General features: G+C 53.5%; 10 protein-coding genes and 1 non-coding gene across 11 annotated transcripts; 3 read left to right on the top strand and 8 right to left on the bottom strand.

Annotated features, from left to right (window-relative positions):
* Positions 1–16: 16 nt before the first annotated feature.
* ergS lies at positions 17–1,744 on the top strand (the record flags this gene model as incomplete). Its single annotated transcript, XM_040941232.1, has 2 exons — positions 17–1,568; positions 1,665–1,744. The coding sequence occupies 2 exons, from the start codon at positions 17–19 to the stop codon at positions 1,742–1,744; spliced, it is 1,632 nt and encodes a 543-aa protein (XP_040801910.1).
* Positions 1,745–2,092: 348 nt separating this feature from the next.
* BO72DRAFT_t121 lies at positions 2,093–2,174 on the top strand. The gene has a single exon. It is a non-coding gene; the product is annotated as a tRNA-Ser (tRNA).
* Positions 2,175–2,695: 521 nt separating this feature from the next.
* On the bottom strand, positions 2,696–4,690 carry BO72DRAFT_98889 (putative choline sulfatase). The gene is made up of 2 exons (XM_040950865.1): positions 4,143–4,690; positions 2,696–4,089 (listed from the first exon to the last, which is right to left on the bottom strand). Exons 1-2 carry the CDS (start codon positions 4,551–4,553, stop codon positions 2,767–2,769), a joined length of 1,734 nt encoding a protein of 577 aa, XP_040801911.1. The 5' UTR covers positions 4,554–4,690; the 3' UTR covers positions 2,696–2,766.
* A 1,422-nt stretch (positions 4,691–6,112) lies between these two features.
* On the bottom strand, positions 6,113–6,980 carry BO72DRAFT_98907 (uncharacterized protein). The gene is made up of 5 exons (XM_040950866.1): positions 6,960–6,980; positions 6,587–6,844; positions 6,510–6,531; positions 6,346–6,417; positions 6,113–6,292 (listed from the first exon to the last, which is right to left on the bottom strand). Exons 2-5 carry the CDS (start codon positions 6,725–6,727, stop codon positions 6,207–6,209), a joined length of 321 nt encoding a protein of 106 aa, XP_040801912.1. The 5' UTR covers positions 6,728–6,844; positions 6,960–6,980; the 3' UTR covers positions 6,113–6,206.
* Positions 6,981–7,526: 546 nt separating this feature from the next.
* Positions 7,527–8,146, bottom strand: BO72DRAFT_527381 (uncharacterized protein; the record flags this gene model as incomplete). Its single annotated transcript, XM_040950097.1, has 1 exon — positions 7,527–8,146. A coding segment is annotated over one exon (514 nt), but the record flags the coding sequence as incomplete, so codon positions are not given.
* Positions 8,147–8,922: 776 nt separating this feature from the next.
* On the bottom strand, positions 8,923–11,261 carry BO72DRAFT_495830 (transmembrane 9 family protein; the record flags this gene model as incomplete). Its single annotated transcript, XM_040948582.1, has 5 exons — positions 8,923–8,941; positions 9,002–9,222; positions 9,273–9,725; positions 9,773–11,109; positions 11,177–11,261. 5 exons carry the CDS (start codon positions 11,259–11,261, stop codon positions 8,923–8,925), a joined length of 2,115 nt encoding a protein of 704 aa, XP_040801914.1.
* A 711-nt stretch (positions 11,262–11,972) lies between these two features.
* BO72DRAFT_527383 (zinc-dependent alcohol dehydrogenase family protein) lies at positions 11,973–13,413 on the bottom strand. Its single transcript, XM_040950098.1, has 2 exons — positions 12,741–13,413; positions 11,973–12,654 (listed from the first exon to the last, which is right to left on the bottom strand). The coding sequence occupies exons 1-2, from the start codon at positions 13,249–13,251 to the stop codon at positions 12,122–12,124; spliced, it is 1,044 nt and encodes a 347-aa protein (XP_040801915.1). The 5' UTR covers positions 13,252–13,413; the 3' UTR covers positions 11,973–12,121.
* A 347-nt stretch (positions 13,414–13,760) lies between these two features.
* On the bottom strand, positions 13,761–16,439 carry BO72DRAFT_428180 (C2H2-type zinc finger protein). Its single transcript, XM_040943017.1, has 7 exons — positions 16,208–16,439; positions 15,895–16,153; positions 15,778–15,836; positions 15,552–15,722; positions 14,551–15,490; positions 14,078–14,499; positions 13,761–13,987 (listed from the first exon to the last, which is right to left on the bottom strand). Exons 1-7 carry the CDS (start codon positions 16,305–16,307, stop codon positions 13,767–13,769), a joined length of 2,172 nt encoding a protein of 723 aa, XP_040801916.1. The 5' UTR covers positions 16,308–16,439; the 3' UTR covers positions 13,761–13,766.
* Positions 16,440–16,634: 195 nt separating this feature from the next.
* BO72DRAFT_447686 (ubiquitin domain-containing protein DSK2) lies at positions 16,635–18,662 on the bottom strand. The gene is made up of 2 exons (XM_040944608.1): positions 17,923–18,662; positions 16,635–17,863 (listed from the first exon to the last, which is right to left on the bottom strand). Exons 1-2 carry the CDS (start codon positions 18,385–18,387, stop codon positions 16,928–16,930), a joined length of 1,401 nt encoding a protein of 466 aa, XP_040801917.1. The 5' UTR covers positions 18,388–18,662; the 3' UTR covers positions 16,635–16,927.
* A 288-nt stretch (positions 18,663–18,950) lies between these two features.
* On the top strand, positions 18,951–23,685 carry BO72DRAFT_403270 (DDB1/RSE1 family protein). Its single transcript, XM_040942227.1, has 4 exons — positions 18,951–19,431; positions 19,612–21,685; positions 21,872–23,156; positions 23,215–23,685. The coding sequence occupies exons 1-4, from the start codon at positions 19,188–19,190 to the stop codon at positions 23,239–23,241; spliced, it is 3,630 nt and encodes a 1,209-aa protein (XP_040801918.1). The 5' UTR covers positions 18,951–19,187; the 3' UTR covers positions 23,242–23,685.
* Positions 23,686–23,840: 155 nt separating this feature from the next.
* On the bottom strand, positions 23,841–26,063 carry gmdB (general amidase GmdB). Its single transcript, XM_040950099.1, has 5 exons — positions 25,731–26,063; positions 25,369–25,644; positions 24,308–25,243; positions 24,143–24,230; positions 23,841–24,015 (listed from the first exon to the last, which is right to left on the bottom strand). The coding sequence occupies exons 1-5, from the start codon at positions 26,037–26,039 to the stop codon at positions 23,900–23,902; spliced, it is 1,725 nt and encodes a 574-aa protein (XP_040801919.1). The 5' UTR covers positions 26,040–26,063; the 3' UTR covers positions 23,841–23,899.
* Positions 26,064–26,116: the final 53 nt, after the last annotated feature.

Genomic DNA, 26,116 nt, shown 5'->3' on the forward strand with positions numbered 1-26,116 from the left:
GAACGACAGTGTCGCCATGTCTTCACCCACCTCGACCGAATCCCCCAAGCAGAGCAAAAGAGCGAAGAAGCAACAGAAGAAGCAGCATGGGACAGATACGATTCTGCCGAAGAAACCAGCCAAGGTTCTGTTGGCAGATACCATCGGACAAGCATTGCACGAGCGTCTCCTCTCGTTTGGTGACCGTTACCACCAGTACCAGCACCAGCATCCCCATCCCCCGTTAGGGCAACATCATCACAATGGCTGGCAACCCGTCGACCAGCAACCCCTCTCCACCTCCCCCTACCTCACCGTCCCTCGAATCCCCCGCTCAAGCGCGAGCAGCAGCAACATCTCGCGCAAATCCTCCTCCATGACGCTATCCTCCTACGACGACCGCAGCGTGGCCTCCAGCCGCACCAGCCACGACTCCAGCCCCAGCCCCGGCATCAGCAAACCCTCCTCATCTTACTGTAATGAACAGTCCCAGCCCAACCGCATCATCACTCTCAACCCGCCATGCAGCATGGCAACAATTGAGCATCTGATCTCGCGGCACGGCCAAGTCTCGCACATGGGCGTGCTGGACCCAAGCTACAGCCTGTTCGTCAACACCACGCGCACAGCCCTGCTCTGTTTCAAGGTATGCAACAAAGTCGCCATAGTCTCAGGGGACCCGATGTGCGCAGTTGAGGAGTATGGCTCCGTGCTCTCGGAGTTCCAAACCTGGCGCCAACGCCAGCGTCTAGGCATCGCCTTCTTAGGGACAAGCGAGCGCATGATCCATTACGCTCAGCACCCGCACCAGCACCCGCACCCGCAGAACGAGAACGAGACCAAGAAGAGCTGGATGATCCTGGAATTCGGCCGCGAACGCGTCCTCAACCCGCTCACGAACCCAGTCCTCCACGAACAAGAAGGCAAACGCATCGTCCTCCAGAACAAACAACTCCTCCACCCCGAGAAAGGGGGCATAACCCTCAACCTCTACATCGCCCCTACCCCCTCATCAGCAACAACAACAACAACAACAACAGAAGACCAAACCCTCCAATCTCAACTCACAGAGATCTACAGAACCTGGCGCCACCACCGCAACAACTCCACGGGCACACAAACCCAAGCCTTCATCACCACCCCAACCCCCTTCACCACCCCCGAATCCCAACCCCACCCCCAGATCATCTACATCTACACCACCACCACCACCACCACCACGGCCCCCGGCACAGGCACCCCCAACGCCCTCGCCGCCCTCCGCTACCTCGGCACCCACCACGGCTACCACCTGGACCCCTGCATCGCCGCCCCCGGCAGCCCCAGGGGCCTCTCGGATCTGCTCGTTTTCGCGGCGATGGCCCTCCTCCGCCGGCTGGCGTGCAACTACCTCAGTCTCGGGGTCGAGCCGTACGCGCAGCTCGGCCGGGTCGAGGGGTTCGCGTCCCCGCTGGTGGAAAAGTTGACGCGGCGCGCGTATCGGTACGCGTTTGCCCGGCTGCCGATCCAGGGGAAGAGGGCATATTTTGATAAGTTCCGGCCGGATCCGACGCTGGAGAGGGGGTTGTTTTTGGTGTTTGTCGGGGAGAGTTCTGGGCATTGGTTGGGGGGGAGGGTGAGAGGGGGGGAAGGGAAGGGGCATGGGAAAGGGAAAGGGAAAGGGAAAGGGAAAGGGAAAGGTGTAGGGGGCGCGCCCGCGGTGAGGCAGGTGGTTGGGGTGGCGCATTTGGCGAATATCCGAATTAGGAGGGTGGTTTGGGGGTGACGTTTATATGGGGGTGGTGAGGGTGGTGGGTGGTTGTTAGCCGGGAGGTGCAGGGTAGTGTATGGGTTTATATAGTTATCGTCATTCTCGTTACCTATTGCACAATGATGCGTTGGGATTATCTTCTGTATATAAATTCGAGTTCTAATGTGTCTGTTGGTATCCATAGTATGGTTTTACATAGCAATCTCAACTACATATCACGCTTAATTATTTCACCATGCATAGTATAGTAGGTAGTGAGTGCTGTGGGCCTTCGGAGTATCATCTCATGCTCGGATCGATCGTGTTACTAGGTACAGTAATTTTTGGGTCATTTACGCTTATCTCGTCGCTTATTCCAGATAAGACAATATGGCCGAGCGGTCTAAGGCGATAGACTAGAAATCTATTCTCTTCGGAGGCGTCGGTTCAAATCCGACTGTTGTCGTTTTTTGCTTACCACTTCTCTCTCTCCCAGTGAAGGCATTCTTTTTGTCAGGATGAGGATTATCCATTCACTATTGTTAAGGGGGGGGGGGTTTTCTCCCCGTGCCCCCGTGTCTTCGCAAATGCCCTGGGAGGGCGCGGTAATAGCGCGGTATAAAGCTGGCATGCGTAACTCTATGTTTCAAGGGTCCGAGTCAATTCGTGCTATATTTTTGTATAGGTTATGTGATCTCTCGAGAATACTACTGACGTGAGTACAAGGACATACTCCTGCCGAAGAAAAGATATCTCATATTCAGTCTTATTCACAGAAAATAAAGCAAGAAACGAACCAACTTTGTACACATGCACTCCGTCCAATGTACACCCGTCGGGCCAGCTAGCCAGCTACCTGACCATCCAAAGCATCACATCACAAACACCCCAAAAAATCATCAACACTAACGACTAGATAATATGCTAACAAACTCATCAAATGCTATGGCAGATGTAATCATGTTAAGGTCGGGTATAGCGCCTCGCTCAACGCAGAGAAATCAGAAGCAGGCACTTTTGGACACATCCAGAGAATAGAAAAGCTTATGACGGGTCAGCTACACCCTTCCGATAGCGTTCGCCGCCTGCTGCAGCACCCGCGGCCACCGCGAAATCAACTCCACATCGTCCAACGCCCCCTTGCCCTGGTTGCGCACGTACTGCGTGCTGGGGTCTATGCGGGGCTCGTAGTCCCAGATCGATGGCACGCCCTTGATCAAGGCGGAGTAGACCAGTCGGCGGCGGCGCTGGGAGCGGAGAACGTCCTCGCGGATCTGCTCCAGGTTCCAGCGAGTGTGCACTTCCTCGACAAAGTGTGCTAGGAGTGTGGCCGGGTCGCTGGTTTGAGGCAACACCGAGGAGTGCTTGGAGGGGCTTGGGGTGCGTGGTGGGGTCGGGAAGGGGAAGGACGAGGTGCCGTCAGGGCCACGCGAGACGCGCGGGAAGTCATTCGGGGTGGGCAAGCCTGTCCCCTTGCCGTTGACAGCGACGAGCTTGGATGGATCAGGCAGGCCTGCGACCAGGTTGACGCGCTCCTCCGGGTCGGCAACCACGTCGAACAGCATCGGGGGGTCGATCAGTGAGTAGACGAACTTCCACTGTCCGCGGCGAATCATGACGGTCGGCGACTGAGTGCCCTCGGCCATGTACTCGCCCAGCACGGTATCGGTCTTGACGCCGTCCCCGCCCGTCAAATATGGCAGCAGCGAGACGCCGTCCAACGGCAGCCCAGGAACCAAGGGCGCGCCCACCAAGTCCGCAAATGTCGGCAGCAGATCCATCGTCGACACGTTCTCCGACACCCGCTTAGCCGCGAAGCGCTTCGGCGCATGCATGATCATAGGCACACGTGCCGACCCCTCGTACCACGTCATCTTGTACCACAAGCCACGCTCGCCCAACATATCGCCGTGATCGCCCGTAAACACCACAATGGTATCGTCGCGCAAACCGCAGTTATCGAGCACCTTCAAGAGCTTGCCCACATTGGTGTCCACATAGGTGCAGGCGGCATAGTAAGCGCGGCGCGCGGCCTTGATGCGCTCCTCCGGCATTTCCTTGCCCCACAGGTCGATGCACTTGAGCACCCGCTGGGAGTGTGGGTCCTGCTGATCCTGGGGAATCGCGCCGTGCTTGGGCAAGGGGATGTCGACATCCTCATACAGATCCCAGTATTCCTTAGTCATGGCATAGGGGTCATGCGGGTGGGTCATCGACACGGTCAAACAGAAAGGCTGGTCGCCGCGCTGGCGCACATGATCGTAGAGGTACTGGGTCGACTTGTACATCACCTCCTCGTCGAAGTCGAGCTGGTTTGTGCGAACGACGGGGCCAGCCTCCATGACAGACGACATGTTGTGGTACCAATCGGGACGGATATCCTATTTGGGTCAATATTTCCTCGCTCTCGGACCACAATTCCAGAAAGACTTACGGGTTCGTCCCAGTTGACGGACCAGCCATAATCGCCAGGGTAGATGTCGCTAGTCAATCGCTGTTCGTATCCGTGCAGCTGATCGGGGCCACAGAAGTGCATCTTACCCGCCAATGCAGTGTGATAGCCCTCGCGGCGGAGGTAGTGGGCGTAGGTTGGGACATCGGCGGGCAGGTCGGAGGCGTTGTCGTACGCACCAATTTTAGAGGGGAGTTGGCCGGTCACCATGACGAAACGGGAGGGGGCGCACAGCGGCGCATTGCAGTAGGCGGAATCAAACACCACTCCTTCTTCGGCCAGCTTGTTCAGATGGGGGGTTTTGATAGGGGAGTCCTTATCATGGAAGGCCAGAAGCGGGGCGGCCATCTGGTCGGCCATGATGTACAGGATGTTGGGCCTTTTGGCAGCCATGGCGATAAGCGACTCTCTCTGTGGACGGCGGATTGTAGACTTGTCTAGACTAGAATGGCCTGTAGATAGCTGCTGTAGAAGGGACAGCCGTACTCAACAAGTCTGTCTTGAGTGATAGGGACCAGAAAAGTGACGAGGCAAGAAGGGGTGGGAGGGGATGAAGTTTAAAAAAGGAGGAAGAGACCGGATTATAAGTAAGTTAACAGTGACCGGACAGTGACTGACTTCAAGTGGAGACTGACCACTGCAGCAATGAACGAGTCCCAATGCCTGTTTCAGGAGGTGAAGGGAGAATGCCAGGTGGGAGTTGAACAGGAGGAAAAAAAAAAGCAGAAGAAAAAGAAAGGTTTAAAAAAAAGAGGCGGCAGAATCAGGCTTAGTAGCCGATCTCTCTTCTCCTTCTGGCTCGTCACTCGGCCTCGCTCGTCAATTCCCCATGTCACTATAACAATGGAACCATCGGCGGGGACGATGGTGTGATTGCGGGAGGATCCATGGATAGCCGCCAAGGGGGCAGCAGCACACCAGACAGAGTACTCCGTATTATTGCTGATCATTCAGGCGGGTGCAGTGAATAGGAAACTCAATGGTGATGAGGTGGTGAAGCAGGAGAATCTTGCAGATGAAGCGGATCGACTCCTGCATGCGGGCTGGTCTATCATTGACTAAGGTATCAACCGGGATCAACGGTCACGGTTGTGATGGCCAGTCCCCCGATAAACGCCATTCCTTAATGATTTGCCACACGAGGCCCTCAATCTCCGGTGGTGGCGGTGCTCACGTGCTGGCCAGATTTGCATCTCTTTGACCTGACTCAATCTTTGTTCCATTACTCATTACCACACAAACACTTGTAGAAGGAGCCAATTGATTGACTGATTTTGTCTTTGATAAGGAAATTGACATTACCCCGGGGGGATCGATTGTTGCTCACCGCCCATCGCTTAGTGGGATTTTCTACAATTTAGGATTCGCCGGACTCGCACCGGGCCCGATCTTGGCCCACTTGGCGGTTTTTTTATTGATGATTCATTGGTGTGTGATTCCATCCCCGGATCCGCTGTGGTCACGAGGTGCCGACTAAGCCGGGGTTGTCGGCAATCACGGTGGTTGTCTGTGTTGTCTCAACTATTGTCTTACCCAGGATTGATTGTTGAGGGTGACGATGATCTGTCAGATAGCATCAAAAGGGGGTTTACGCGTCTACTTCAAATGACACAGAGGATATTCTAGATCAGCTGAAGATATTCATATTGAGTAGCAGGATCCGGTTGCCAGCCGTCGGAGATAACCTGAGACAAGTACGTAGTGCTAATCAAGCACCCCCTATCCGTACTGTCCAGAAACTGGCAGACTGGGCTTATCAGAAACGCAGGACACGACGCAGCAATCGCCTTCCAATCTTGCTTCCAGTGACACAGTCGTCGTCACACAGGGGCTCTTTGCATTTCTAATCGCGATATGACGCGCCACTGCTCAACCCCAATAATCTGAGTTGTCGGGCGGAATTCCAACAATAGATCAATTATCAAGACTTTACTCTGATTTCAAAGCAGAACCCCCAACCTCCCCCTAATTACTTACTACCACGTATATGTACGTCTCAATTGACATTCCCGCAGCCAGCAACCAGATCTCCGCCAACCCACGGATTCAACCCTCGATCAAACCAAGATAGAGCGATCGAAACCCAAACCCACGCACGCAGACTGACGTACGTATGGCATCAGAGCTATCAGCTATCCACCCTCAGCTTCCAGATTTACCTTTGACTTTGAGAATAGGTACCTACTGTACTCTCCCCCACAACGAATCACACAGCCAGAATCTGATGTACTGTCGGAGTTAAGCGCATTTGCCAACCCTGCGGCTCGATGGCATCATCCGCAACCTATCAGCGCCCTCTCTTGCCGCGGCATTCGTCGTAAGCCTGCGTGGAGCTGGGTTCGAGCCTACCCCGGACGATCCCCTGAAGATCCTTTTTGTTCTTGGCTTGGGTTCTGGAAGGGGTTTAGAAGCCGCGTCCTACGTACGAGTAGCTTGGAGCCGCAGCATGGCTTGTTCTGTTGTGGGCGTGGCGTGGCGTGTCTGGTCGTCTTGTCTGACAGCTCTCGGCGGGGATGACTTCGGCTGAAATGTCCGCGTGTCCGATGTTTCGAGAGTGCAGGGTTCATCGTAGGGATCAGACGAGGTTGGAAACCCGGGTCACCGCAGCTCAGGTGTGTTTCTTCTCTAGTGGTGGGCGCTGGAGCGTGAGTGTGATGGAGGCTCCAACGTCATCGGATGGCAACCTGCGAGCACGCCATCGCCGGGTTAGTCATCAACGGTCGATTGCGGTAGGTGGCATTTCTGGTGGCATTTTCGGGGATGTGAGTTGTTGTTTCAGTCTCGGACATACCTACGTACAAAGTATTGGGTGGTTCTTGGGTTGTTTGAAGATCTGCGCTGTCGCTGGGCGGATTGCCTCCGCATAGCTGGTAGGAGTTAGTATGGAACAAGATATCCGCATCAGATGGTTGAGCCACGACCCAATCGCCTCCAATATAATTATGCTAATCTAGCTTTAGAAGGGTCTACATACACCTGATTCTTATTCATTTTCAAGCTATCCAGAAAACAAGCCTACCCCTCAAAATCGTACCCCAGTCACCTTCCCCTCCTTCCACTTTACACATTCCATAATATCAAAAGACCCAACCAACCTGCCAGATCCATTTAGCCCTCAACCATAGTATCATACACCAATTCAGCTCATAACCCATCAACCACACTACAACCATACCGGATCCATAGAAAGAACTCCTCAATCCACGACCCAACCCCTACCCCAAGAACAAAACACTCGGGCACCTACCAGCCCTACCCACCCAAACCAACCATTAGCACAACCATAACCCCCACCCCGCATAAACAACTACAACAACAACAAAATGGTAACCATCCCCCACAAAAGCAACAAAAGGCAATCCCCCCCTAGGCCCCCATCTTCTCCCCCTCCCGCATCCCCTCCCCCCCAGCTACACACTCCACCACCGTCACCGCCTCACTCAAAACCGACCCAGCATCATCATCTCCCTGATTAGATCCCTTGCCATCCAAACCACCAACACCGACAGCAGCAGCAGCAGCCGCCTTCGTGGCCCGCCGATCCCGGACCCTCTGCACCTGCCGACTGACAAACCGCCACGCCTCGGCCGCGAGCTCGAGATCCGTTTTGGGGCGACGGGGGATGGCGCTGCCTGGTTCTGATGTGGCCGGGGGCCGGGGGAGGGAGGTGGAGGATGTCATTTTTTTTCTCGGTATTTCCCCGGGGGTTTGGTGATGGTTTTGGGGATGGATGGAAGGATAGATGGTGGCGGTGAGGTACTTGATTGAGGTATGATCCCCAACTCGAGTAATCTTTGTCAGGGTGATCTAAACGAATTGTATGGTTTGTTATTCTGGAAGTCGGAGGGCGCTTTCCTTCGGGTCTGGATATTTTGGACACGGTCCCAGCTGGAGATGGGCGTTCTTGAGGGAGCAGTAGTAGTAGATGCCAAGCAGTGAATGATGGCCAGGGCTTGAGCAATTGATGAGCCAGACCCAGAAATTCTTGATGTCTTATATAGTCTATCTACATACAGTATACAATGCGAGCAAACAGACCAAACCTAGTAGACTTCAGTCCAAGTCTAAGTCTGAGTCGGAGTTTGAGTGAGTCACGACGCTTAGGAATCAACCGGTGCCTAAGCACCTGGCAATACAAGAAGAGGTTATAATCAGATGAATCCCGGAAGCTTGAAGCCGTGGCGGGTTCCGGATTGGGGCAAGGAAGCGGTGGGTGCGCTACTGCACGGCACGGTGGGCTGGATACGTGGTGAGGCTGCCTGGACGCGGGTGACAGGTATTCTGCATCTGCAGTAACATCTAGCGGCGCTCGAGCCTAGAGCTGTTTTAGCCAGTCTTGTTCTTCCCTTGATGTGATTCGTCTGTGGACTTGGGGGTAATTCGTACATACGGGAGGAGTCCATGTGATGAGGTCGTGCTTCAGTGGTTGTATGATTCTAAGGAGAGACTTGTTCTCAATATGACCTTTATGGTGCGGCATCGAAGCATGGCCTATTGCTTCTAGAACCACGTCAAAAATACGCCGCTCGCAGACCTGGATTCACAAAATGAAATAAATTCGCTAAAGGCAGAGTATATATATCTAAGTTGACACGTAAATGGCCACAAGCCATGCAATGAACACTGTCAACTGACAGACTGCACTCGCCCCTTCAAGGTTAGAGGCACGAGTACATTCATCATGAAAAAAGTTCAGCGGAGACTGAAAATTGCAAGCCCCGACCAAACTCCCCGGATATCCGTCTCGAATGGAAGTAACCACTTAATCGACTTTGATTGCACTGTTGCTGGTCAGATCACACCAAAAAAAAAAAAAAAAAAACACAAAGCAGATCACTCACCTGTAGATACGTCGGATAAATGCGTACGCCGTCAGGAACCCAACAGTCCCAGTCAACAGACCGTACACGGTACAGGCAAGGAAGCTATAGCTGAAGAAAAGAAGACTAGACACGAAGCCGGTGATGTGAAGGTGGAAGTAATAGTACCAGATGCAATACCCGAACACCCAGAAGGCACTGCTTCCACCGGTAAGGAAGCTCTGCCACCACCAGTGGTAGTTCTACTCCCGTTAGCGACAGCCCGTCTCACCTCCCCAAACGAACAACTTACTTCGGCACAAAGCTGACTATAGGTGGCAATGATCGTCACCTCGCTGATCGTGACCATCAGGATCGTCGACACGGCACTGAGGAATCCAAACACATAGTAGTATCCGCTCTTGTCTTGCCACAAGCTCCGGAACACAAAGAGAAGCTCAATGAACAGCACAGCAAACGGACCCAGTCCAGTCAAAAGAGTACCGCTGATGCTGTGCAGATACCAAGGCTGAGGCGGAATTTGGCGAGCGATGGAGGTGGTTTTGGTAGGATGCTCCCAAGCCGTGGTGCGGACATAGCCATACCAACTGCCAACATAGACCAACGGGACCTGGATCAAGAGCCAAAGAGCAAGAAGACCGACTAGAGTGCCGAACGGAATCGCGGTACTCGAGGCCTGGGCCCAGACGAACAGATTGAGGATGAAAATCAGGCAGAAGACCAAACCAGGGAAGAACAGGGCGGTCTGGAGGTATTAGTAGCAGCACAGTCATTGAGAAGCAGAACACTCACAATCAGCGTATTCTTCCGCCAATGAACACCCCCAAATGTCTTGTAGAGTCTGCCCGAGAAGTAGCCCGAGAACAAACCAGCAAAGACAAACAAGCCCATACCAACACTGACAAATCCGCCACGGAAGCTAGGATTCAGCACACCCAGGCAGCTGAGGAACAAGAGTCCCGAAACCATGAACAACAACTGCATGCCGGAGCCGATAAGGGGCGCCAGAAGTCCACTGAATTGAGGCGTCCGGAATACGTCGCCATGAAGCAGTTTCCATCCGCTGACGTCTTCCAGACCTTCATCGTCAGATCCATCCGCATCCCGCTCGACATCTGTGCTCTGCTCCAGAAGCCCGTCACCTTTCCTCTCCGAAGCTCTGGACTTCACCTTGAGCTTTCCATCCTCCAAAGCTCCATCTCCGCGACCCTTGATGTCGCCCTGCACAGTCCGACTCCAGATGACATAGACTGCCACTCCGAGGACACCGGAGATAGTCAGAGAGTTGAGAATAGCGAGCCAGTGGGTTGCAGAGCCCTCCTCTTGGTTGGTGAAGTAAAGGTCCCACCGGTTCCACCAGTCAACCCCATTCTCCTCCTTGAAGTAGACGGAGTAGGTGTATGGAATCTTGAGGGTGGCGCCGTCATCGATCTCGTCATCGTCCTCGGGGATATATGACGATCCCGGGTACATTTCGCGCAGTTTCGAAGTATTCGGCGGGATGTACAGCTCAAGTCCATCGTGCGCCTCGTGAACCTGCTTCGGGCAACCATTCTGCGTGTGATCTTCCGCGCGGATACTCTTCGGGTGGATCTCGAAGCCGACAATGACCTTGCCGCCTTCCGGAGCCGACCGCCAGCGGATGACAATAGTGAAATGATTGTTGATGTAATACCGCAGCTTGCCGTCGATGTTCGAGTACTCCTGGAAACCGAGCTTGAAGCCGGTAGCATAATACTTGCGACTTCCGTCCACAGTCACAAAGCTGGTTGCGCCAGGGAGGTTATCCGCGATCCACTCGGCCACGTATCCCTCCTTGATGAGTTGACGAGTCCATTTGATATCCTTGCGCCCGATCTCCTGTTCGCAGAGCACCCGACAATCGACGTTCTGGCCCATCTGCAATTCAAAATCAGATGTCATGATACGGTCGCCGCGAAGGATTTCTCCCAGGTTGAGAGACACGCTTTGTCCCGAGCCAAACGGGGATCCGCCGTGGGTGCGGCCGCTGGGAGGGCAGACAAAAGGCAAGTCGAAGTATGCATACTGAAGCTGAGTGTTATCGGAAAAAATTTTATTAACGAGGAGAGGGATGTGTTCGTCGTCGTTGTAGCGTTTGACAGAATATCCTAATAAAACACCAATGGGTCAGCGATAGGGTGGATGGTTGTCGCAACACCAGCGATGCCGACCTACCAGGGATGTAGAATGCGTAGGTACACGAAGCGAACAACAGCCACAAGGCCCATTGACGAGGGCGCCAGAACTGTCGAAGCTCCATGATTCGATTAGGAAGAGAAGGGTACCAGCCACTCTACCAGAGATTGAGGCACGACAGCGCAAGCATGCACCAGCAGTTTGCGAACGATTGATAAGTCGTACGTGGCGGATACGAGATCGAGGGGGTGCAAGTAAGTAGATCAGCGTTCTGTCAACTGACCGCCCGATCTTTATCGGCCAGAAGTCAATTCGAGCGATAAAACAATTAGAAAATCGAGATAGAAGGGAAAGAATATTTAAAAGATAAACATAATCGAGTAAGGAAAGGAAGACAGCCAGGTGTGGATGTATGTAGTCAAACCACGATTTAAGAGAGGGAAGAGGGGGGAACGGGGAACAGCCCGACGGTCGACGAACGGAGATCCAGCGGTTCAGATTGCGACGGGAGATGCGAAACCTGGGGTTGACAATTCAATGCAGCCAAGAAGGGAACGAATGGAATCGGCATCAAATGCCAGAGAGAGAAAAAAATGGTTGCAAAGTGAGACAAGAAACCAGAAGAGTCAGTGTGGTTGGTGCAGTTGCAGTTGGGGGGAGTCTTGGACAGGTTCCAAGGTGCAGGAAAAAGGAATTAAGGTCGGGGAGCGGGAAGAAGAGTTGAAGGTCGATCGATCAACTTCCAGTGAAGCTTGTGTTTCACTTTCAGCTTCGGGTTTAGTCGCTTGCCATTTCCGGAGAAACATTCAACCATCGACTCCTACAACTCCTACAACTCCTACATTGCTCTTGTTCTTGTTACATGCAAACGACCACTTCAGGTTAGTGCTGAGTCTGTTGGATTTTCCCTAATCCTCAAATGCATATCCATAGCTGTTCACGCATCATCGATAATACCCCCACAAGCCCAATTCTCCAATCTACCTAGTCGACAAGCTTGATGCACACCTTGCCAATGTGCGACCCAGATGCCATGTACTCGTACGCCTTAACCACCTCTTCCTGAGTGAACCGAAACTCCTTTTCCACCGGCAGACGAAGTCCCTTCTGGGCCACAAACCGCACGACCTCCTCCAGAAGCTGAGTCGAGCCAACCGTGATGCCGCGCACGACCGCCCCCTTCGCCAGCGCCAGGCTCGCAACATCCGGCATCTCCGACTGCTTGGCCTGCGACAGGAAGCCGATAACCGAGATATTTCCGCCCATCTTCACGGCGTTCAAGCTCTGCGCGATGGTACCGGAGCCGCCGTTCTCCAGGATGTAGTCCACTCCCTTCCCGTTGGTGAGCCGCAGCACCTCCTGGAACCACTCGGGATGCGTCTTGTAGTTGATGCCGTGGTCGGCGCCGAACTTGGACTTGACCATCTCGAGCTTCTCGTCACTGGACGAGGTAATGATCGTTGTCGCGCCAGCGGCTTTGGCTAGAATCACACCGGTGATGGAGACACCCCCCGTACCTATGTAGTGCAGCCCAGCCCAGCCCAACCGGTTAGTATCACAATCTCATAAACCGACAGTACAAGAAAGTGGATTCAAAACATACCCTGACACAGAACCGTCTGACCCGGCCGGAGCGGCAGATTGCCATAGAGCGCATTCCACACCGTCACCCCGGTACACACCAGGGTCGACCACTCCGAGAGGCTCTGGGGCGCGTCTTTGGGGAGCTTGACCACCGCCGCAGCGGGAACGGTGATGTACTCGCGCAGCACGCCGTCGATCGGCCCCCCCTGCCCGTTCTCCCAGTTCTCCTGCTGTCCGTACAGATTGGTCGGGTCGAAGGTGGCGACGACCCGATCCTCCGGCGCGAACTTCTTGACTCCTTCGCCCACTTGGACGACCGTCCCCGCGGCGTCGGAGCACGGCACCACGCGGTCCTTCACGGGGAACGGGTACTGCGAGGTGGCCACCGCGATGTCGCGGAAGTTTAGCGAGACGCTGTGCACGCGGACCAGGACCTCGTGCTTCGAGGGCGATGGGATGGGTTCCTGGAAGGCTTTGAGGTTCCGGACGGAGGTCCGCTCGCCGTCGAGGCGGATGACTGTTTGTGACATTGATGCTTTAATTAGGGGTTTTGGGTTTGGGAAGATCAGTTGGAAGGAATTGGTTGAGTGTGGATGAATGTGATGATTTCGGACTCATAGCGCAGGCATCATGGCGGCTTATATACCTTTGGCAGTGTGGTAAGCTGCTATGAAGCGGTAGCTGGGGATGATTAATTGCATGTTACAGTTGTGAGGGAGAGACTCCGTGCAGTGTATACAATTCATCATCATCCACGGATCGGACTCCTACGGTCTGTTATCCGACCCACTTCTCCGAATCTCCAAACTCAATCTCCAAAAGTGGATCATCCACTGCGAGACATCGCTACGTAGTTTACATTTCGGTATAAGCCGGAACGTAGATCATTTTAAAAGTTCTGGAAAGAAGTACTGGCTACTTGCATCAGCTCATTGTCTAGCAAGGGTGTGAGTGATGTTATTCTTATGGAAATTTCTGGCATCTGAACCAGTTCAAGGAAATTGTGTATGAGAGGTACAGTACATTCTGAGCACTAGCACTAGAATCACCCTAACCGGCTATGTCTATACTGATCTAACACATCCCCAATCATCCTAATGAAAGCCCAGGGAGAGTTCCCGTGCATTACATTAGACCAGACCTCCACAACCTGATCTGCAAGAGTATCGAACGCCGTGCGAGAGGCATCGGTTCTACTGCCCTGAATGGATGCCATGCCTTCGGTCACAACATTTCGGATCCAATCGATCAAGAGATTTTCGGGCTCTAGAACAATCCGTTAGCAAAGTGTGACTCAAAGGTACAAGTGCTTTCGAGGAACGTATGCCCTAAAAGAACTGGAAACTTTGCACGTACCAGACAAGGATTCACCATAGCCAGGCGACTGCAGCCCTCGGAGCCATTTGGAGAGGTACACGGCACATTCAAGCCCGCACAGCGCCGTTTCTATGCTCCAGACCAAGGCCTGGTTGTGTTTGACGTACTGAACACCCAGCTTGACTATCATTTCTAGGACATGGGTGGCGTGGTGCGCGGCCAGAAGTTCGTCCCAATGCTGCTTCGCGGGCGAAGACAAGTGCAGGTGATCAGCTACAGCCACTGGATCCCAGGACAAGAGCCCCGTAGAATGGTAGCTGTCATGTTGCAGGCAGTTGCGAATATACGCTAGGCTAAGCAAGGCGCTGGACGTGAAAGGTAGAGGCCCGTTGGGGTCGAGTGGCTGAAGATTCGACTCCGGGGTTCGTTGCCAGAAGGTGGTCCATCTACGTAGTGCCGTTCTAAGTTGTTGTTAGCTGTGAGGATTCTTAGCTTTCAGGGGTTTGATATACCGGAAAAGGACCTGGTAGTCTAGCGAGGGCGCCATGCCCAAGCTCGCGGGCAGCATTCGTACCCACATCACCATCTGAACTAGCCCATGGAGTAGGACGTAGTTGGAAACGGGGCTGGGAAGGCATCTGTCAAGGTAATTATCTTGAGATGCTGACAGTAGACCTCTCAGGGCGTCACGGAAAGTACTACGGTCGTTTTGACTGCCTTGCCGCAGGAAGAGCCATGTGGTTGAATCTGGCGCCGTCCATTCAGGACAAGAGCACGGCAGCTGTAGCCCGAACTCGTGGCCCCAGATGATGGGCGGGAGCCCGTACGCGATGCCTTGGATGTTGAGGAAGCAGAATGCGAGTAGCTTGGTCCGTCTTCCGGACTCCTGCTCTGCCCAGGTCTCCCAATTGTTGGTCGACTGCGACCCAACTTCTTCTAAGCCACTCAAGCGCAGGGAGTGAGCAAGCATGCCGCGCAACCTGAGAGACTCGCTCCTGAGCTCGGCGTCTTCGCTCCAAGTTGCAAGTGTACAGAGACATAGCAAGCATCGAACTTCATCTATGTGGTTATCGCCGCTGCTAATTTGCCGATCCGAGCCTGTCAGCCGTGCCAAAGCTTCATGTTCCCTCCGACGCTGGCATTCCAGAAGTAGCAGCTTTGCAAGGAAAAAGAGCTTGGTGGCTGAGTGAATTTCATACCGACAAGCCGCGCCAATTGCCAGCATAGACAGACATAGTTCGGGTGAGCATGTCTCAAGCTTGAAGGTGGGAATATGGGTGAAAGGCACGTTGAGGTAGAACCCTGTGACATACCCCTCAAGGAAACGGTTGAGCGAATCCCTGGATGGTAGAGACACATCCGGTATATAGCAACTTCCCAGAGCCTGTATTAGCTTGTCTCGTTGAAATTCGGTGATAAATGGATGGGCAAAGTGGGGGACGATCTGCGTTCCTATATACGTTCTGTTAAATGCTACTTCGTCGATGGGAGGATGATTCAAGTTTCAGCCTACCTAAATTGTGCTGCGGTGTTGGGAGAGTGGCAGGAGCTGGTGGTCCCTGACTAGTTATCGGAGTGACTGGGATAGTATTTGAAGCCGGTTGCGTGGTAGCAGCATTGAAAGGCTGACCAGTGCTGTTGAGAAATACTGCATTATCCACAATGTTTTGTTCAATCAGAGGATCTGATCCGACGATCTTAGTACAATACAGATCCAGTATATGCAAAAGGGTCCGCACCATCTGCTCGAAGTAATTGCTCTAATTCCATGAATTGATTGGTGAGAATCGAAGAGTTGCTGCAATTCCCCGTTAGTTGTTGTTTTGATTACCCATCAAAACTTTCAGTATACTCACATAACAGGCCGTCCGGTCAATGCCTGGGAACTAGAGCGCTGCAACGACTCGGGAGTCAAGAGGTCGGCATTGCGCCGGACAACACGAGGACCCCGAGACTCAGAATGGGAGCTGCATGCTGTAGCTCTTTCTCCTGGAAGGGAGCTTGCAAGGGTATTCCCCTTGAACTCTCCATGTACAATACGTTCATGACGTTTCAGAAGATCGCGTCTGGAGAATTCGGCTCCACATGGGCAATTGAACGGTTTCTCATGAGTATCTTCACAACGATGTCAGGGGAACTGTGGCATAGTAAGCGAACAAGAGCACTAACGTCTTCTGGTATGCCGTTGCAAGTGCTCGAGACGGCGAAAGTCTCGGTGACAATAGTTGCACTGAAACTCTTTCTTGTTGGAAGGCGGGGTGGAACTCATGGCAGTCTATACCTGTCACAAAGACACAACCTCAAGGAAAGACAACTCTTAGTTGCCATACAAAATGTCTAGCCTAATGCAGACATAGAATCTATGCGATCATCCGAATTGCATTTGTTAGCAACGTCGTTGAACTCAAACTGGTGGCGATTTGGCATTCCATTACTCAGCATAGCTTTGGGGATACAATTTGGAGAAGTGGGGAAGGGAGGTTGAATTGTTCTCCCGTCGATGATTCTCCAACGTGCATCCTCGGTTGCCACCACTTAGAGCCAGTCTTTGCTGATTACTAACGATAAAGAACGTTTACGGTGAGAGTAGATCTCATTGCAGAGAAATTATCTTCATTCATGAATCGGCTTAAGAAAACAAGCCCTTCCAGATAAGGCCGTGAGCGAGCTAATACACAAAGGCTGTCCAAGCCAATTTCAACCTCACTTCTCCTTGGAAAGAGCATGCAGAAAGGGTAATAAAAATCATAAGAACTGCCAATCCGCCAATATCAAACTGTCATACCACATTCAGACAAGTGCAGGCAACGCACCCTTGAGAAGTAACCGAAGAGAAAGTAATGAACATCGATCCCGTTTGGTCGCGTCGCCTCTGAAGACATGATAAGCCTAAAGGTTGCTCAAGAGGTATTCCACCGCTCCTTGCACACTACCGCCAGACCGACGCAGAGCTGCGATGTTCCTCTCAAATTCATAGAATCCCATATCGTTCAGTTGACGGAGCTGCTCGGCGTAGCGTTCTTCGGGAGGACGGTTGTCTTGGGGAGCAGCAGGAGCTCCAAAGCCTTCCCCAAAAAGTGCAGCAAAGGGATTACTGCCAGCCGCACCGGCATTTCCTGGTGCGCCACCCATAGCTTGCATCATCTGCTGAAGCATTGCCGGATCCCGAAGGAAAGGGTTCTGTTGCGGGTCAAGGGGATTCAGGCCAGCTTGCCCGCCCTGGCCTCCAAAAAGAGCAGGGTTCATGAAAAGACTGAACGGGTTCTGAGGCGCTTGCTGCTGATTCGATCCTGAAGTAGTAGTGTTGCTATTGTCACCCGTAGTGCCCTCAGACGCTCTGTCGGTAGAGCCCGGCTGACTGTTGCCGGCTGCGGTGGGTGGGGCTCCTCCGAAAGCCGGATTTCCTCCAAAGAGAGCAGCGAAGGGATTGCCGGCACCAAGGCCCGCGGGCATAAATGGATTGAACGGAGCGCTGGGGGTGGGTGTGCTACCGTTATTGTTGTTGTTTTGAGTGTTGCGGTTCTCTTCGGGGGTTGTGTTAGTGACACCCGGGGCAGGGAAAGCGCTGCCACCAAGTCCAGCGCCACCCATAGCTCTCTGCATCTGCACCATCTGGCGAATTGAGCTAGGGTCCGTGAGCATACGACGGAACTCGGGACTCTGGAAGATCTGCCGTGCACCGGGGCCCATGTCGCGCAGCATGGGGTTCTGCTGGATCATCATATCGATCATTGCAGGGTTCTGTAAGGCTTCGTTGATTGTAGACTGGAATTGGGGGTTCTCGAGCATGCTCAGCATCGTGTCGGTATCCGGAGGGGGGCCCATCTGGGAGTCGATAGGTTAGCGATCATTCTGTAGATAGCGTTGAGCTGTCTTGTACGTACTCCGCCGTCTGGACCAAACATGCCAGCGCCAGGAAGCTGCGCAAAACCCGCATATCTAGCCCCCGTCAATCCGGCAAGAGGATTGTTGCCCGTGCCGGCTGCGAGATTCGTAGGCACCCCGGTGGCGGGAGGATTGGCGGCAGCACCAGTGGGCGCCGACGTAGAGGCACTCTGGGTGGAAGCCCCAGAACGTTGGTTACTGGCAGCGCTCTTGACTAGATGGATGGTATGTCCTTCCTTGATATTGTAGGTGGCGAGAGTTTCGTTGTCCTTCAGAACTCGTCCGGAGTAGATTAGGCGCTGACGTTCCGCGGGGGTATCGGCATATTCCGAGGTTGCGAGCTTCTCTTTTAAATCCGACACTGTTGTTGACAACGGAAGGGTGAGTGTGTATTTGGCATCATTGGAGGACTTGACAGTGAAGGTGATAGGTGAGTCCTCGGTCGGGGCGGTTTCATCAGCCATGATCTGCTGTTGGCCGGAAAAGAGGTCGCAAGAGGGGCTTGAGAGGAGGATCACGTCACACAGGTAACGGAGATTACAAGACAGCAGGTGAAATGAATGCGATCGGGGAAGGGAGGCGGTGATAAGTTGCGGATGACTGTTGGTGTAGAGTGACGTGTTAAGGAGGAAAGGTGTCAAATCTCGTTGCAACGAACCGAACGGGGGATGGATCGCAGCTAGACTCAGACTAATGTTAATTATGATAAGATGGTGTTGTCTTGCTGAGTGAGTTGAGTAACCTACTGAGTGACTTAGTCTACCGCCAACCAAGGAGGGATCGATAGCGTAACCGCCGCCGTGGGTGGAAGCGGGCAGAATCCCATCGTCCGCCTTTCCGGTGGGCGGGAGACGCCGGGTGTGCTGCCATACGGTCTAGAACAGTATTTGAGTGACTGGAGGGGGTTCTTGATACCAGTACCGGTTATTGTATGTAATGCACGTGACATTACAAACCAAGCAAACAGCACAAGCTCATTTCCTTTCTCGCATCGGAATTTTCACACTTTTAATCCTGGAAGTGTCCTGTCTCGTACAAGACCTCTCCTTCACAATCCATCCTCATCCCCACCCCCCCTCCCCCTCTACTTGCGAGGACACTCGTTCTCGAGAGTCCTCCCTTCTCAATTGCCTTCTCGGCAGCAATGGGACTGCTTTCACTGTAGTGCTTCCCTGCCTGCAATTGTGACGTGACGTAAACAACACACCCCTCCCCTCTTTCATTCCTTCCGGTGCAAGCTCTGTGAGAGCTCAGTCTGCCGATCATGGCTACCACCTCGCACATGTTCATGTACTCCTTGACGATCCAGCCTCCCACTGCTGTGACTCAGGCTATTTTGGGTCAATTCGCCGGAACCAAGGAGCAGCAAATCGTCACAGCGTCCGGCTCCAAGCTGACGATTCACCGTCCCGATCCTACACAGGGCAAGGTCACTCCGCTCTTTTCACAGGATGTCTTCGGCATCATTCGCTCTCTGGCAGCTTTTAGGCTAGCTGGTAGCAATAAAGGTATGCTTGATTATTCTCTGCCCCTGCCTGGTCCAAGATCATCATAGTGATTTTCCAAGCTTTCCGGGCAGCATGATCCATCTCTGCCGAACCGTCCTACTCGGTGATGGGACGTGCCCCGGTCGGCGAACCTTGATGCTGGGTGCTAGTCGTGAAAACGGTGCTGAGACCTGCCTATAGATTATATTATCATTGGCTCGGATTCTGGACGCATTACCATCATCGAGTATGTCGCGGCGCAGAATAGATTCCATAGGATTCACCTCGAGACCTTTGGCAAGTCTGGCGTTCGTCGAGTGGTTCCGGGTCAGTATCTGGCGGTCGACCCTAAGGGTCGAGCCTGCATGATGGCGTCGGTGGAAAAGAACAAGCTCGTCTATGTTCTGAATCGGAACTCGCAGGCCGAGCTGACGATCTCTTCACCGCTTGAGGCTCACAAGCCACAGACATTGGTCTTTGCCATGTCCGCTCTGGATGTAGGATATGAAAACCCCATCTTTGCGGCACTGGAGGTGGATTATTCCGAGTCGGATCAGGATCCGACTGGACGTGCTTTCGAAGAGATCGAGAAGCACTTGGTGTACTATGAGCTGGACCTCGGTCTCAATCACGTTGTCCGCAAGTGGTCTGATCCCGTTGATCGCACGGCATCCTTACTTTTTCAAGTCCCCGGCGGTGCAGATGGCCCCAGCGGTGTTCTGGTCTGTGGGGAAGATAGCGTCACATACCGTCACTCGAACCAAGATGCCTTCCGCGTGCCTATCCCGCGGCGCAAGGGTGCCACTGAAAACCCCGAGCGCAAACGGCATATCACCGCCGGTGTCATGCATAAGATGAGAGGAGCATTCTTCTTCCTTTTGCAGTCCGATGACGGCGACCTTTTCAAGCTCAACATTGACATGGTTGAGGACGATAATGGTCAGCTCACAGGCGAAGTGAGACGGCTCAAGATCAAGTACTTTGACACCGTTCCCGTTGCTTCCAACCTGTTGATTCTCAAGAGCGGTTTCTTGTATGTGGCAAGCGAAGCTGGTAATCATCACTTCTACCAGTTCGAGAAGCTGGGAGATGATGATGAGGAGATTGAATTCTCCAGCGAGAACTTCAATCCGGATCCTACAGTGGCCTGTGATCCTGTCTACTTCCAGCCAAGAGCCGCAGAGAACCTCAATCTCGTGGAGACAATCAATTCGCTGAATCCGCTGATCGACAGCAAAGTTGCGAATTTGACGGAAGACGACGCTCCTCAGATCTATACGATATCTGGCACAGGCGCTCGCAGCACCTTTAGAACGCTGAAACACGGTCTAGAGGTGTCTGAGATCGTTGAGTCTGAGCTTCCCAGCGTCCCGTCTGCGGTGTGGACCACGAAGCTGACTCGCGCGGATGAGTTCGATGCCTACATTATTCTTTCATTTGCCAACGGCACACTTGTGCTCAGTATCGGCGAGACGGTTGAAGAAGTGACCGACACCGGTTTTCTTTCCACTGCCCCAACGCTTGCTGTTCAACAACTCGGCGAGGACTCGTTGATTCAGATCCACCCTCGTGGTATCCGACACATTTTGGCCGACCGACGGGTTAACGAGTGGCCTGCTCCCCAGCACCGGTCAATTGTGGCAGCGACTACAAATGAACGCCAAGTTGCTGTTGCTTTGAGCTCTGGAGAAATCGTGTACTTTGAGATGGATGCGGACGGTTCCCTTGCTGAGTACGATGAACGCCGTCAGATGACCGGTACTGTCACCTGCCTGAGTCTAGGTGAGGTTCCAGAGGGTCGTGTTCGTAGCTCGTTCCTCGCGGTCGGGTGTGATGACTCGACTGTGCGTATTCTTAGCTTGGACCCAGATACTACGCTGGAAAGCAAATCTGTTCAGGCTCTTACTGCGGCCCCGTCGGCTCTGAACATCATGTCGATGGCGGACTCTAGCTCTGGAGGCACGACGCTGTATCTGCACATCGGACTACACTCGGGTGTTTACCTCCGAACATTGCTTGATGAGGTCACTGGCGAACTATCAGATACTCGTACACGATTCTTGGGATCCAAGGCCGTCAAGCTGTTCCAGGTTTCTGTCAAGGGACAGACTGCAGTTCTCGCGCTCAGTTCTCGTCCTTGGCTAGGCTACTCGGATGTTCAAACAAAGGGCTTCATGCTTACACCACTTGACTATGTTGGGCTCGAATGGGGCTGGAACTTCTCGAGTGAACAGTGCGTGGAAGGCATGGTTGGTATTCAAGGACAGAATTTACGGTATGTTTGACCCTTCTCTTCATTCTTTCCCAACTTCTCCACCGATCATATGATGAACACAAGGGATCCGAATATCTATGTGGATCAACTTTATTTTATTTTCCAATTGTTCCTACTGAGATCATTACTGTCACACCATTTTTGTCTGGATGTTGTGTCACGAACCAAGCTAATTGTGGCTTTCAGGATTTTCTCCATTGAGAAGCTCGACAACAACATGCTACAGCAGTCAATTCCACTTGCATACACCCCGCGACGCTTTGTGAAGCACCCAGAGCAGCCGCTATTCTATGTCATCGAGTCGGACAACAATGTCCTTGCTCCTGCCACGAGAACACAGCTGCTCGAGGATGCCAAAACCCGTGGTGAAGATGTAACTGTCTTGCCACCGGAAGAATTCGGTTATCCTCGAGGCTCTGGTCACTGGGCCTCTTGCATCCAGGTCGTTGATCCCTTGGAAGCTAAATCAGTTATCTATACCGTGGAGCTTGAAGAAAATGAGGCCGCAGTCAGCGTTGCAGCAGTTCCCTTCACCAGTCAGGACGATGAGACGTTCTTGGTTGTTGGAACTGTCAAAGACATGACGATCAACCCTCAGTCTTCTGCCGGAGGGTACATCCACATCTACCGTTTCCAAGAAGACGGTAAAGAGCTGGAGTTCATCCACAAGACCAAGGTTGACGACCCTCCTCTTGCCCTTCTTGGATTCCAAGGCCGTCTTATCGTCGGTCTTGGGTCTTTGCTGCGAATCTATGACCTCGGAATGAAGCAACTTCTCCGTAAGTGTCAGGCGCCGGTTGTGCCTACGACCATCGTCGGTCTGCAGACCCAAGGAAGTCGGATTGTTGTTAGCGATGTCCGTGAGAGTGTCACCTATGTCGTCTACAAATACCAGGAGAATGTTCTGATTCCTTTCGTGGATGACTCGCTCTCCCGCTGGACAACCACCACTACGATGGTTGACTACGAGACAACTGCTGGTGGTGACAAATTCGGCAATCTCTGGCTGCTGCGCTGTCCCAAGAAGACTTCCGAGGAAGCGGATGAGGATGGCTCGGGTGCCCATCTGATTCACGAACGTGGTTATCTGCACGGAACCCCTAACCGCCTGGAGTTGATGATCCATGTCTACACCCAGGACATTCCGACCAGCTTGCATAAGACGCAGCTGGTGGCGGGAGGACGCGACATTCTCGTCTGGACTGGTTTCCAAGGCACCATTGGAATGCTGGTTCCCTTCATTAGTCGGGAGGATGTCGACTTCTTTCAAAGCCTGGAGATGCAGTTGGCTGCACAGCACCCTCCTCTCGCTGGTCGGGACCACCTGATCTACCGCAGCTACTATGCACCCGTCAAAGGTGTCATTGACGGAGATCTGTGTGAGATGTATTTCTTATTGCCTAATGACACGAAGATGATGATTGCCGGTGAGCTTGATCGCTCCGTGCGCGAGATCGAGCGCAAGATTTCGGTGAGTCACTTTCCCGTGGTATTGAATTATTCGTGGCGATAACTAACCAAGAATGCAGGACATGCGCACCAGGGTGGCTTACTGATTTTGAAACGATGGAGATTCTTGGCGTCTAATCGGGATAATGTCGTGTATGCGGGTTCCTAGATACCCATAATTGATCGCAATGCCCATCATCACTTGTACTGTTTCCGCCATTCGGGTTTTCGGGTTTGGTGGGTTGTAAACCGGTAGAAACTTCCTGTTGCATGTCTCTTGCCTCGCTCGGTTTTCCGTTTTCCTCTCTCGGATGATCTTGAGCTGGATGCCGCTGTACTTTTATCATCAGAAAGAGTGCAGATCGGTATGAGACGAGAGAAAAGGCATTTCTTCGGAAATGCCCTCGACGATCTTTGAGTACGATTTTATCCGCTGTTCTGCCACGGATCTCATCGTAATTTATAGTCGGGACATTACATTATATTCGAGCCTTGGTTTGTTTATAGCAATCAATATAATATAACATTCTCTGCATGAGAATTGATTCTCTTTCCGTGGTGAATGCTCCCTGCATAGCTTATTCTTACTGTACCTGTAGCTGTTGCGACTGCTAATGCTGATTTCATCGCTGCTTCTATTCAACTAGAGGGATGATGCATTCGATATTGTCAACGGCACACAAGGTAAGTTACCGATATAACTTCTCCAACTTCTTCGTCGACCCACCAAATCACCGTCTATCGATCGCCTTACCAAGTCCAATCCTACAACCGAATATCCCGATCAATGACCCTCGCAGCCGCCAAGCACTTCTCGTCGTGAAACCGCGGCGCAACCACCTGGATCGCGCAGGGCGCACCGTCGACGGCGTCGGGATGGTCTGCATTTTTTCCAGCATTAGTCAAACAAAATATCCAGTGGTTCCTAGTGATTTCAACCATGCATATATCCAGCCACACGCGAAGATTACAGCCAGCTGCAGGGGAAGATAGAGGGTCTAGACATACAACTCGGCTGCACGCCATCCGTCAGGATTATCGGTTCCGGATCGAGGACCTTGGAGGCCTTGCCGTAGGGGATGATGCAGGCTGGATACTGTCGATAGCAGAAGCTAATGTTAGCATGCATCCCTATCTTCAATGACCACAGCGCAAGAATGAGACAGAACATACGTCCACCAGATTCCACACAAGGGTGTACGGCGGCCACCCGAAGGTATCCCACTCGACGGCGGGGCTCTGGGCCCCCGGGGCGAGGACGACATCTAATTCGTTGGTGACGAACGTCGCGCGCCACGCGTCGCTGTACTTCTGGCGTTCCTTGTGGAGGGTATCGATTAATGTGAATGGGGAGACGGTCTCGTTCATCGGGACGGGGAAGGGGCCTGTGAACATTGGGGAACTGGCTTTCGCGACGGAGGCGACGGGCGGTTCGCCGCTGGGGGTTATGTGGTCTTCGCTGGGGCCGTAGATGAAATATTGGAAGCTGAGGCGGTTGGCGTGGGCGAGGTTGGTTGCGAGAGCGAAGGCTGTGGAGGGTGAGGGTGAGGATGCGGTGGTGCTGTTGTCGTCGTTGTTAGGGTTCAAGTAGACGATGCGATGGCCTTTCTTCTTCAGGGCGTCTATTGCATTCTCTAAGGCGCGTTTCACGGGGGGGTGGAGCGGGAAGTGTGCGCATTCGCCGAGGACGCCGATTGTTAGTAGCTGCTGCTGCTGCTGGTTCATGGCCGCTGGCCTGCACCAAGGCGCTGCGATGGCGGCACTGTCGTATCGCCAAGGGGATGCGTCCAGGATTGTGGACATGAATAACTCCAAATCCTCAAAGGATTGAGCCAGTGGGCCGGCGGAGGGCATGATGCCCGGCAAGCCCTCCATGGCGCCGCTGGCCTGGCCCGCGAACGGGATGCGGGCGGTGGTGGGCTTGAAGCCGTAGACGCCGCAGCAGAGGGCTGGGATGCGGATCGAGCCGGCGATGTCGGTGCCCACGCCGAGGATGGAGCCCCGGAGGGCGACGAGGGCGCCTTCGCCTCCCGTCGAGCCGCCGGCGGTGAGGTTCGTGTTGTGGGGGTTCAGGGTGCGGCCATAGATGTTGTTGTCTGAGTCGCCTGTCTGGGATTGTCGTTAGCATATGCTGTACTGTACGGTGCAGTCCATGTCTCCAGACCCGACCCGAAGAGAGGAAGCACCAACTCTCCTCATCCAAATCAACCACCAAAGTTGAGGGTATCCCTCACCATCATAGTCTGCGGCACATTCGTCTTGACGTACAACACCGCCCCCAGATCCCACAACATCTGGACCAACGCGGAGTTCTCCTGCGCCGGGCCATGTCCCAGAAACGACACATACCCGACACTGGTATCGACCCCCTCCACGCGGAAACTATCCTTGAGACTGACCGGCAACCCGTGCAACGGACCGACGACCCTCCCCTCCCGCGTCAGATAGTCATCCAGATACCTTGCTCGCTCGAGCGCTCGATCGAAGAAGTGCTCTGTCAGACAGGATGTCTATATTTTGTTGGGGGTGGAGTGTGAGTGTCTGTCCGGCGAGAGAACTCGACTGGAAGCGCAAGTGGGGAGGATACGAGACAGACCAATTGCTGCGCGACGGCGGCGCGCTTACAGAACGCGGTGGTCACGGCGACGGCGCTGACGTCGCCCCAGGCGAGGCGCTGGAGTAATTGGCCCGCGGTGTAGTTCTCGGTGAGGTCGAGTTCTGCGGAGGTGAGGATGTTGCTCTTGGCGACGGCGTCGAAGGCCAGAAGGTGGCCGTTGGCGGGGAGGGAGGCGCGGAAGGAGTCGGTCAGGCGCCAGGCGGAGGGGATTTGCGAGTCGAGCTGCTTGCGCTTGTGGGCGACGATGGCGCGCCAGTCTTCGGGGCCGGAGAGTTTCGTGACTGTCATGTTTGGTTGGACTTGCGATCGCGGGAGTATGATGGAGTCAGAGAAGATCGTGTGAGCTCACCTGGGTAAGAGGGGCC

Source organism: Aspergillus fijiensis (assembly GCF_003184825.1).
Source record: "Aspergillus fijiensis CBS 313.89 unplaced genomic scaffold BO72scaffold_20, whole genome shotgun sequence".
Classification (NCBI taxonomy): domain Eukaryota; kingdom Fungi; phylum Ascomycota; class Eurotiomycetes; order Eurotiales; family Aspergillaceae; genus Aspergillus; species Aspergillus fijiensis.

Excerpts from the sequence above, each read along its gene's own strand:
- gmdB (XM_040950099.1), bottom strand. The coding sequence starts at position 26,039 with ATGACAGTCACGAAACTCTCCGGCCCCGAAGACTGGCGCGCCATCGTC. Across the intron at positions 25,645-25,730 it reads CCGCCGTCGCGCAGCAATTG|ACATCCTGTCTGACAGAGCA; the intron begins GTCTGTCTCGTA and ends AACAAAATATAG. Across the intron at positions 25,244-25,368 it reads ATGTGCCGCAGACTATGATG|ACAGGCGACTCAGACAACAA; the intron begins GTGAGGGATACC and ends CGACAATCCCAG.
- BO72DRAFT_403270 (XM_040942227.1), top strand. The coding sequence starts at position 19,188 with ATGGCTACCACCTCGCACATGTTCATGTACTCCTTGACGATCCAGCCT. Across the intron at positions 19,432-19,611 it reads GCTAGCTGGTAGCAATAAAG|ATTATATTATCATTGGCTCG; the intron begins GTATGCTTGATT and ends ACCTGCCTATAG. Across the intron at positions 21,686-21,871 it reads ATTCAAGGACAGAATTTACG|GATTTTCTCCATTGAGAAGC; the intron begins GTATGTTTGACC and ends TGTGGCTTTCAG.
- BO72DRAFT_428180 (XM_040943017.1), bottom strand. The coding sequence starts at position 16,307 with ATGAGTTCCACCCCGCCTTCCAACAAGAAAGAGTTTCAGTGCAACTAT. Across the intron at positions 16,154-16,207 it reads GCAACGGCATACCAGAAGAC|ATACTCATGAGAAACCGTTC; the intron begins GTTAGTGCTCTT and ends ATCGTTGTGAAG. Across the intron at positions 15,491-15,551 it reads AACACCGCAGCACAATTTAG|GAACGCAGATCGTCCCCCAC; the intron begins GTAGGCTGAAAC and ends GAACGTATATAG.
- BO72DRAFT_98907 (XM_040950866.1), bottom strand. The coding sequence starts at position 6,727 with ATGAACCCTGCACTCTCGAAACATCGGACACGCGGACATTTCAGCCGA. Across the intron at positions 6,532-6,586 it reads GCTGCGGCTCCAAGCTACTC|GATCTTCAGGGGATCGTCCG; the intron begins GTACGTAGGACG and ends AAGAACAAAAAG. Across the intron at positions 6,293-6,345 it reads TCGTTGTGGGGGAGAGTACA|CTGATAGCTCTGATGCCATA; the intron begins GTAGGTACCTAT and ends GAGGGTGGATAG.
- BO72DRAFT_447686 (XM_040944608.1), bottom strand. The coding sequence starts at position 18,387 with ATGGCTGATGAAACCGCCCCGACCGAGGACTCACCTATCACCTTCACT. Across the intron at positions 17,864-17,922 it reads TGTTTGGTCCAGACGGCGGA|ATGGGCCCCCCTCCGGATAC; the intron begins GTACGTACAAGA and ends ATCGACTCCCAG.
- BO72DRAFT_98889 (XM_040950865.1), bottom strand. The coding sequence starts at position 4,553 with ATGGCTGCCAAAAGGCCCAACATCCTGTACATCATGGCCGACCAGATG. Across the intron at positions 4,090-4,142 it reads CCGTCAACTGGGACGAACCC|GATATCCGTCCCGATTGGTA; the intron begins GTAAGTCTTTCT and ends TGACCCAAATAG.
- BO72DRAFT_527383 (XM_040950098.1), bottom strand. The coding sequence starts at position 13,251 with ATGTCACAAACAGTCATCCGCCTCGACGGCGAGCGGACCTCCGTCCGG. Across the intron at positions 12,655-12,740 it reads TCAGACGGTTCTGTGTCAGG|GTACGGGGGGTGTCTCCATC; the intron begins GTATGTTTTGAA and ends TGCACTACATAG.